The sequence below is a fragment of the Tupaia chinensis genome, unplaced genomic scaffold (assembly GCF_000334495.1).
Source record: "Tupaia chinensis unplaced genomic scaffold, TupChi_1.0 Scaffold144267_1, whole genome shotgun sequence".
NCBI classification, from domain to species: domain Eukaryota; kingdom Metazoa; phylum Chordata; class Mammalia; order Scandentia; family Tupaiidae; genus Tupaia; species Tupaia belangeri.
In genome coordinates this window covers 129,247-139,667 of record NW_006204125.1, presented here as the reverse complement: position 1 = coordinate 139,667, position 10,421 = coordinate 129,247, and the positions used below count along the sequence as shown (strand labels likewise).

The 10,421-nt window shown below is 36.7% G+C and overlaps 1 protein-coding gene across 1 annotated transcript; it reads left to right on the top strand.

Moving 5' to 3' along the window:
• The first annotated feature begins 2,052 nt into the window (after positions 1–2,052).
• Positions 2,053–2,984, top strand: LOC102481961 (olfactory receptor 7A10). The gene is given in 2 exon segments (XM_006166531.2): positions 2,053–2,157; positions 2,160–2,984. Coding segments are annotated over 2 exon segments (930 nt in total).
• The last annotated feature ends 7,437 nt before the right edge of the window (positions 2,985–10,421 follow it).

Below are 10,421 nucleotides of genomic sequence, written 5' to 3'. Positions count from 1 at the left end.
TTACTAAAGAGGTTTTCCTTTTCCCAATAGATTGACTGATATCCTTTGTCAAAGATCAGTTGGCTATAAGCTTTGGGAGTTATTTCTGGGGTCTCTATTCTTTTCCATTGGTCCACATGTCTGTTTTTATGCCAATACCATGCTGTTTTGATGACCGCAGCTTTATAGTATATCTTGGGATCAGGGAGTGATATGCCTTCTTCTCCATTCTTCTTGCACAAGATTGCTTTGTAGAACATGAGCAGACTGCAGAAAATTCTTACCTGATTTCTTAAATTTCATATTCTAACTCTACCACTAGGACACTTGCTGGCCCCACAAATTTTGACTCTCATAACATAGATTTTGAGTATTTATGAACAGATAAAAATTAGGAGAGGTCTATTGTGATCCATAGAAGACCTTTAAAATAAAATACTGTGTGATTCCACTAACTAATATATGTGAAGTAGTCAAAATCATAGAAGTTATTGGGAAAGCTGGTGGCATGGTGGTTAAGGCTACTGAATCCAACATGGAAAACTGTGCAGGTAAAGCCCAAGACCTGGTGTCTTGGAAAACATGCCAGGCATGTGTACATGCAAGCTCACATCATGACAGAAGAGGGAATAATGGCATGGCCATTCTCCCTGGCATGCGATATCGCACTTTTCTTCACTCCCTCTCTGTCTGTATGATGAGTGCATGTGCCCTATGACAAAAATAAAAAACAAAATATGAATGGAAAAATCACATTACATTCCACAAATGTGTATAATGATTATTAATAAATAAGTTAACCTGTAGAATACTTGATCTACAGGAAGAAAAAGTGGGATAGGAAGTCCTAAGTAGAGCTGGCAACATAAAAATCTAAAGGGTATTGCTTGGGCAAACGAGGTCTTTTATGATTTCAGACAAATTTTATGATTGTCTTTTCCAGATCTGTAAAGAATGTCTTTGGTACTTTGCTTGAGATTGGATTAACTATGTAGATTAATTTGGGTAGTACTTGATCTACAGGAAGAAAAAGTGGGATAGGAAGTCCTAAGTAGAGCTGGCAACATAAAAATCTAAAGGGTATTGCTTGGGCAAACGAGGTCTTTTATGATTTCAGACAAATTTTATGATTGTCTTTTCCAGATCTGTAAAGAATGTCTTTGGTACTTTGCTTGAGATTGGATTAACTATGTAGATTAATTTGGGTAGAATATACTCTATAGAATACTACTCAGCCATAAAAAACAACAGGATCCTGGTTTTTGACAGAGGGTAGAATATACTCTATAGAATACTACTCAGCCATAAAAAACAACAGGATCCTGGTTTTTAACAGAAAGTGGATGAATATGGAAGATTTACTGCTGAGTAAAGCAATCCAGGCTATGAAGGAGAGACATCGTATGTCTCCACTTAATTTATACCTAGTGTCTGCACTCTATGACTGAAACTGAATGACTAAAGGATATAGAAACACAGGAAATGGTTAGGAATACCAAATATACTGTGGGAAAAGGGTGGGTGAAAGAGTAGAGTCTGAGGAAGAACATTAAGGAGAAAAACAGAGAGGCAAAGCATTTATGGAACAAAGAAATGGGTTATTATTGGTTGAATATAACTTTATAGTATTGTCAACTAGACTGGTGACAAATGTACACATGTTGAACTATTTACTTTGCAAGCTAAATAACGTGATTGAATGTAGAAAAGAAATTGAAATAATAAAAAATCAAATAAAAAACACAACCTAAAGGGAATTAAATCCATATGAAAATTAAAAAAAAATAGGGGACCAGCAGGTGGCATGGTGGTTAAGACGCTGGACACTCCCATATGGCCGACAAAGATTCAAGTCCTGGGTCTGGTGGCTTGCTTTCTCACATTCTCTTTCTCTCTGTGTGTCTCTCTCTGGTCAAATTAAAATAAATGAATGAATAAATAAAAATAAGAACAATTATTTTAAAAAATAAAATAATTTTGTGACTTAAAAAAACTATGGCATTTAAGCTATGTGAATAATACCTGTTAATGGGAAATTAACAGTCTTTTTCCCCCTCTTTTAAAGGAGTCACCATGGAAAAAGGAAATGATACACAAATTTCAGAATTCCTTCTTCTGGGATTTTCAGAGGAGCCACTATTACAGCCACTCATATTTGGGCTTTTCCTCTCACTGTACCCCTGATCATTGTGTGTGGAAACCTGCTCATCATCCTGGCCACCATCTCAGACTCCCACCTGCACACCCCCATGTACTTCTTCCTCTCTAAACTGTCCTTTGCTGAAATCTGTTTCACCTCTACCACTGTCCCAAAGATGCTTGTGAACATCCAGACACACAGCAAGGTCATCACCTATGCAGGCTGCATCACCCAGATGTTCTTTTTCCTTCTTTTTGCAGGGGTAGATGACTTCCTCCTGACCATTATGGCCTATGACCGGTATGTGGCCATCTGTCACCCCCTGCACTATACAGTCATCATGAATCCCTGGCTCTGTGGAAAGCTGATTCTGGCATCCTGGATCATCAGTGTTCTACATTCCTTGTTACATAGCTTAGCAGCATTGCGGTTGTCCTTCTGCACACATGTGGAAATCCCCCACTTTTTCTGTGAACTGAATCAGGTGATCCACCTTGCCTGCTCTGACACCTTTATTAATGACTTGGTGACTTATTTTGCAGCTGTACTGGTTGCTGGTGTTCCCCTCACTGGGATCCTTTACTCTTACTCTAAGATAGTTTCCTCCATTCGTGCAATCCCATCAGATCAAGGAAAGCACAAAGCATTTTCCACCTGTGCCTCTCACCTCTCAGTTGTCTCCTTATTTTATTGTACAGTTTTAGGAGTGTACCTGAGTGCTGGTACTTCCCACAGCTCACACTCAAGTGCAACAGCTTCAGTGATGTACACTGTGATCACCCCCATGCTGAACCCCTTCATCTACAGTCTGAGGAATAAAGACATAAAGAAAGCTTTGAAAATAGTCTTTGGAGGGAAATTGTGAAAAGATCATTGGTCTGGAGCTGAAATAATGCCCATGATTGCAGCTTAAAGTCTTGGCACCAATAATTGTGATTCTCTGATCAGATTGTGAAAGAACATGTCTATACTCTTTAAGTAACACTGTATTTAGCTTTCTACACTCTCTCATATTCAGCCACTTTTTCTTTAATATCTTTCTACTTTCCCAGTGTTATTCCTAAACTTGTAGCAGAAATACTTTAAAAGTATCATTATGTCATAAAATAATATGCAACTCTTTATTTTTTTCTAATTATTAAATAATTATTTAATTTTGTTGTTATTATTTTATTTTACCTGAGAGATGGAGTGAGAGAGAGAGGGAAAGTAAGAAAATATGCTGCTTATTCTGGGACTGAAATTATAATTGGCTTTGTGGGAGTCCCGTTCATTAACCACCATGCCACCTGCTGTCCCCCTACATGCAATTCTTAATAATGTATTCTCATATGACATATATGATTCTGAGCAATTTTTATGTTAGTGAAATAAATTTTGGGTTGTATTCTGCCTATGGAAAAAGAGAATAACAACAAGAAGAAAGCAACTAGACAACCAAAAAGCCTCAACACGTAATATTTGGCAACTAATGCCATTAATGTAATTTAGAATATAGACAAATTGGAAAGTGCAGAGTTTCATGTATGTGTATGTCCTTGCTTCCAGTATGTCTATCTGAAAAGTAGACATTAACATATTAGTGTATTTGATCATTAGAATCCTGTTTTGTTATTCAGCTCAGAGGTTTCATTATCTACTGTAATCACTGTTGAAATTTTTATTTCTTTATATTTATTATTTTTTTATCATTGTCAAAAATTTGATGATGAGGACCAGACTCAGTGTTGCTGCCATAGCATCAGAGTTTCATGTATTTCAAGTCACGTGAGGTCTCTAGTTCAAGTCCCAAGTCTAGTCAGCCTGAGAGACACTGGATGGGTGTGTATCCAGGATCTGGAGGATGGAGGACTGAAGGAAGGGAATCTCAGCATGATCACACCCTGTAGAGAGTGCTTCTCTCTTTATGACTCTCTCCCTTTCATTCTCTCCTCAGATGCCCCAACAAATCCTATCATGAATAAAAATAAAAATTATTAGCTACATATGTCAAAATGCCTTGTATATGTAAAGGCGAATTTAAGCAATTTAAGTTGAACTAATATGGCCTTAGATTCTGATAGCCTTAAATATGATGTAGTGAACATTTTTGTTATTCATTGTATTAACTCTGCATCGTGTTTCTTGTTCATCCTGTTCATCTACTTCTTGAAGTACATAAAATTGGTGTCCATGTGTAAGGGTGTTTATTCATTGGAGTGAAGGATCGATTGGTGTGTTTTATGTTGTTTCATTAAGTATCTTCCTATTTCTCCTTGAATACTTTAGTGCTAGCTTTAATGACTACTCCTTTAAGTGTCTAAAATGAATTATTCCCCCCTCTTTTAAGTTTTGCTGTAACTGCTTAAAGGACAGTGAATGAACAAATATCAATATCATTCAATAGATTTTATTTTTGGTGCTCTAAAATCTTTTAAAAATCCATGAACAAAGGATGAATCACAAAAGTTTGAGTTCCTTTCTCAGTCATTGATTCAGGGTTACAGGTTTCCTGTAAGAGCATTCATGCCCTTCATATGTCTTCTAATTACCATAAGGGAACATCAGTGCATGCACTTTTTCTTTCATAACTTTTTTTCTTTAGCTTTGCTATAGGGAGAGTGTGTTTGCCAGAGAGAGACAGAGGGAAAGAAAGGGAGAGTGAGAAATCTCTCCCCAGGGATGATAGTCAAACTGCACTCTCTTTTCCAGTCTCCTCTCAGGATTTGGATGCATGCACATGTGTCCAGTGCGATTTATCAAGCCACTGGATATGGGAATAGAAATGTGCAGTTAGTCATGTGGGATCAAGCACCTTAACCTCCACACCACTTACTGACCCATGACAATTAAATTTTAATTCATGGTTAGTGAAAGGTGCTAATGACCTTTGGAGACAGGAGAGGTTACAGAGAATGTGTCATAAATTTAAATTCATCACACTTTCAACTTGGTCTCTCAAGGACAGCAAATCAACAGTAAAATTTTCCTTTCTTCCCAGACCAGTGTCCATGAGGAAAATCAGGTACTAAGAGGTTGTAGTTGTAAGGAGGAAATGGACCTAATGAGCAGACGTAAGGAGCTGTAAATATTTCCTTTATCATTGTTCCTCAAGGAATACAGCCCTCAGCTGGACAAGACATAGTTGATATTTTTGGAATCTGAAGTCTGACTAGGGGACCGTGCTTAATTCTTTCATTGTGCCTTGTCTGGGGACAAAGCGTCAGTCTCCATCATCCAACATCCAACGGAAAATGTACCATTCCCCAAGAAGACTGTCCTCTCTAAGACTCCATACAGTAGAGTCTGAGAGATGGTAGGTGCTGCAGGAATGGTTCAGACACAATGGATACCAAAGACATCTACCTGAGATCCCCTGAGACCCAAACCAGCCTAGCAAGAGCTGGGAGATTGATGAATTTGGTTACTTGTCTGACCAAGTTATTTCTCATTAATTAATTTAGTATGTTAACAAGCCATGTGTCTGTCAGATTTATCAATGAAGGCATCATTATGGACAATTTAGTGATGGGATTAGATGCCCAATTGGATGAGGCTAGAGATGGAATGGGAAACATAAATTATGTCAGTCAAATTAGAATACGTTCACAGAAATGTGCAGTTTAAGAAGCAGGAAAAGTAGAACCAGAGTTGTGATGAGATGTATAATAACTTTTGCGTCTCTTAAAGAATTTTGAAATGTGGGAATTTGTTCAAATTTCTATGTTTTTTGAAGGATCCAGATGAATGGATTGTTTGCAATTCATACCTTATGACAGTATTTCATGAGGCTTACATTTTGCAATTTTTTCTTTCACAGTGGGAATTCACATATAAATTTGACTCAAAGGTCAAATTGGAAATATTTAAGAGTTTTTACTTAGAACTATTTTCTTGCTGGTGTGGTTGAATATGTTTGTGGATCTGATTTCTTTTTACATTATTGCAAATTATGCAGGTTTTTATTATCTGGTGTCTGAATGTATTTATTCTTTCGATTTTTTCTTTTAAATAATGCACTGATGTTTTAAAATCAAATGATCAGCATTTCATTGTGTTATTTTACATATAGATAAATATTTGGTAAATGTGAAAAGTTAATAGATTTTGTGTTATAAAATCTAAAGTCAACCCTATCTATACACACTTAACCCTCCCAAATTTTTATTGTTAGAAAAATTCCTCTGCACCTGTAGTAGAAACAAATCACTTTTTATACATATTTCCATCTTATTTCATATTTATTTTTCCTCATTGTTATCTCTTGCCTGTCATGATTTTCTTTTTAACTTAATTTTTAAATTCCACTTTCAAAAATGAATACTCGCTTTATATATTTATGGGGTACAATGTGATGCTGTGATATATACATGCAGACAATGTGCAATGATTATACTATGTTAATTGACATACCTATCCCTTTATATACTGATTATCCCTTCATGATAAGAATGTTTACAATCTCCTATTTAAGGGCCAGAAGGTGGCATGGTGATTAAGGCACTAGACTCCTATACGGACAAGTGCGATTGGAATCTTGGACCTGATGGCTTGCTCTCTCATCATTTCTCTGTGTCTCATTCTATTGAGTGCACATATATTATAGTAAACTAAATATTAATAATAATAAATAAAACTGAATAAATAATTCTAAAAGAACTGATTTGGGGAGAAGGTGAAGGTTGGTGAGTTTATATACCATTACTACATCCGTCAAGCCTTTGTGAGCCAGGAAAAATAACATGGAATTAAATGAAATCAAGAAAGTGATTTTCCCACATTTTAAATAAGTACATGCAGGAAGTGTTATTTTTCATTGAGAATGTTTTTGAAAAGTTTAAAAAGAAGATGACTTTAGAAGCTAAGTAGTGTATAATGTTTAAAAGTATAGAAAAAATTAAAATAAACTGAAATATATATATTTTTAAAAAGAAAATAATGGAGGCTGTTATGAAAGAGTAGATGTTTTCGAGGATGAGAGGGAATAAAAATTCCATATATACCAGTGACAGAGACTCCAAGCAGAGGAAAGCACATTATGTAAATGTGAGTACTGAAGCTCTGGAGTCTGATGAAGCTTAAAGTGAAGTTCAGTAAATGTTTGGGAGATCAGTGTGGGCAGAGGTGAGAATTGTAGAGGTAAGAGGGTTTTTTTTATTTATGTAAATTTATTTTATACATTCAATCACTTTACATCACTTAGCTTGTAAAGTGAGTTTTTCCAACCTGAATATACTTCACATCAGTACAGTTGTGTTTAGTATACACGTTGTCTTTAACAGACAATAATTCATTTTTCGTTCCCATTAATATCTTGACTCTCTATTTTTCTCCTTAAGTTCTTTCCTCCATAAGGCATGTTTGCTTACTGGAGGAAGAAAGAAAAACATAGAGAAAGTGAAAGTGACAAACCACATCCCAGAAAAATGGCTACGCTGCAATCCCTTCTCCATTCTCCTCTTGGGATTTTGGGCATGTGCATACAGACCCGAGATGACTTTTAAGCTGCTAGGTCCAAGGCTTGAACTCTGGTCAGCCATGATGGAATCCAGTGCATGAATCATCATGCCACCTGCTGGTTCCAGAGCTGCATTCTTCATGGAGAATGGGGTCATGTATATGAAGTTATTCATGGAAGAGATGAGTTTTTCATGGAGAGTCAAGTCATGTATTTAAAGCTATGAAATGTCTCCTTTATTTTCTGCTCAGGAGTAATTGAGGGCTGGATCTGAAATGCAAAACCCAGTTTTCTATTTCCAGTAGGATTTTTGGCTTTAAAATAAATCGTTTTTTTTTTTTTTTTTTTTTTTGTAGGGTTTTCTTTTTTTCTTTTCTCACTATAGGGCCTGTGTGCTCACTGGAAAGAGACAGAGAAAGAGAAATCACCCCCCAGAGAGGATGGTCACGCTGCAATCCCTTCTCCTCCATTCTCCTCTCGGGATCTTGGGCATGCACACACACGAGCCAGGCATGAGTTCTAAGCCACCGGGTCCGGGACGCGAACCGCAATCGACTACGTGAGAATCTAGCAACATAGCCATTATGCTAACTGCTGGTTCCCTAAAATAAATCTTTAACTTAAAAAAAGTATTTATTTTATTATTGTTTTATCTATTGGATTTTTACACATCATTTTGCTTACAAAGAGAATTTCCCCAACATGAAAGACACTACACTCCAGTCTAGTTGAGTATACTATACATGATATCATCAGCAGGTAATAAAGCATCACTCTGTCCCATAAATATCTTGCCTCTCTATTTTCCCTCCTAATTCCCTTTCCTATTCTTCTTCCCTCTCCCAACTTCCTTCCTCACTGTCTCCAGTGACCATTACTATTTTTAATGCTTTTATGTCACTCTATCTATATAATATTTAACTTTATTTATTGATTGATTATTTTAAATTTTTTAAAATTTGACCAGAAAGGGACAGTGCAAGTGAAACAGAGAAAGCAAGAGAGGGAAAGTGAGAGAGCAAGCTGCCAGTTTTGGGAATCAAACCATGATCTGCCACATGGGAATCCATCACCCTTAACCACCATGCCATCTGCCGATCAGATGGGAGTGTTGAGCTGCATTGTGTAAAAATCCTTGGTTCTTTGAGTCCAGATCACTAAAATTAGAGACCTGTCTCTAGGTGCAAAATAAAGGCACAACTACAATAAAAGTAGGTCGAAAAAAGAATTTAATAGGAAAGAAAGATTTTTAAAAATAAATACCCTCAAAAGACTTTAGAGTGGGCAGGTTGCTAGGTAGCAACTGCCAGTTGGTAGGTATAAATGGAGACATACAATCTTTTTTTCCCCTAGACTGATTTGGTTCACTCAGCCATAAATCTTCCACATTCAATCACTTTCTATCAAAACCAGGGTCCTGTTTTTTTATGGCTAAATAGTATTCCATAGAGTACATGTTGCACACTTTTTCAGTCTGTTCTTCTGTTGGTGAACATTTATGACATCTGTTGCTTCCTTGTCTTAACGATAGTAAATAATACTGCAATAAACATTGATCTGCAAGTGCTTTTCTGACTGAAATTCCATGAGTTTCTATTTAAACATAATTCCATAGACTTTTACCCTTTTGTTAAAGATTCTCTACTTTGGTCGTACTTTGGAAATTTTCTTTTGTGAATTGTGGGTTGATTAGCTTTGCTCATTGTTTTCTTGGAGAGTTCAATTTGCAAGGAACTAACACATCACTCTATTCTGATTCAAAAATGCTATTTTTAGCTGGTTTATTACTTATGTTGGGCATACAGGAATATAACTGGGCTTGGTATGCTTCAGGATCAAGAGAATTTTCTTTTCATCATCATCTCTCAGGGCCACCTGAGCTTATTAGATCTTTTTCTCTTCCTCATGCACATATTCTTCTATTTTGGGTGGGGGGTGTTGGTGTTTAACACACACTGTGTGTGCATGCAGAAGAGAGACAGAGAGAGAGAGATGAAGGGACAGTTAAAAATCAACTTCCTCCTTGGATTGATGGCCATGCCACAATCCGTTCTCCATTCTGCTGTTTGGATTTTGCGCATTGATTCACGTGTACCCAGGGTTATTTTCAAGCTGACAGGTTTAGGACTGGAACTGTGGTCAGCCATGTGGGAGCCCAGTGCCTGAATGACCATGCCACCTATTGACCCTTTATTTTTCATTTATATTTATATTGATTAATTAATTAATTTAGAGGGTTTTGTCTTAGGCATTTTCACAGAGACAGAGAGAAGAGACTGTGATGGAGAAAGTGAAAAATCACTCCCCAGGGTGGACAGCCATGCCATAATCCCTTCTCCTCCATTCTCCCCCATGATCTTGGGCCCACATGCACATGCACCCATTGAGAGTTTCAAGCCAGCAAGTTTGGGACTTGAACCTTGGTCATCCATGTGGACTACAGTGACGTAACTACTATGCCATCTACTGGTCACCTTCAAGATAATGAGTATATATTTTTGTTTCTTTAAAAACAAATTATGAAACAATCATGTTCAAGTGAATTTATATGCTTCTTGTCTATGGAAAGATTAGAAATTGAAATATGGGCACCATTTCTACATTTTTTAGGGAAAAGATGTGTTATTGTGAAATAGTCTCATATGCATTCTTTTTCTAATCAACTTGGCTGAAGACTCCAGAATGTCATAGTTTGATGTGTATGCTATAGTGTGTGTGTGCATGTGTGTGTTTGTGTTTTGTAGAACATGAGCAGACCTCAGAACATTCTTAACTGAGCTTATAGTCAAAATTGTGACTCTACCACTATGACATGTGCTTGCCCCACAAATTTTTATCTTATAATATATCTGTGACAGTACTAAT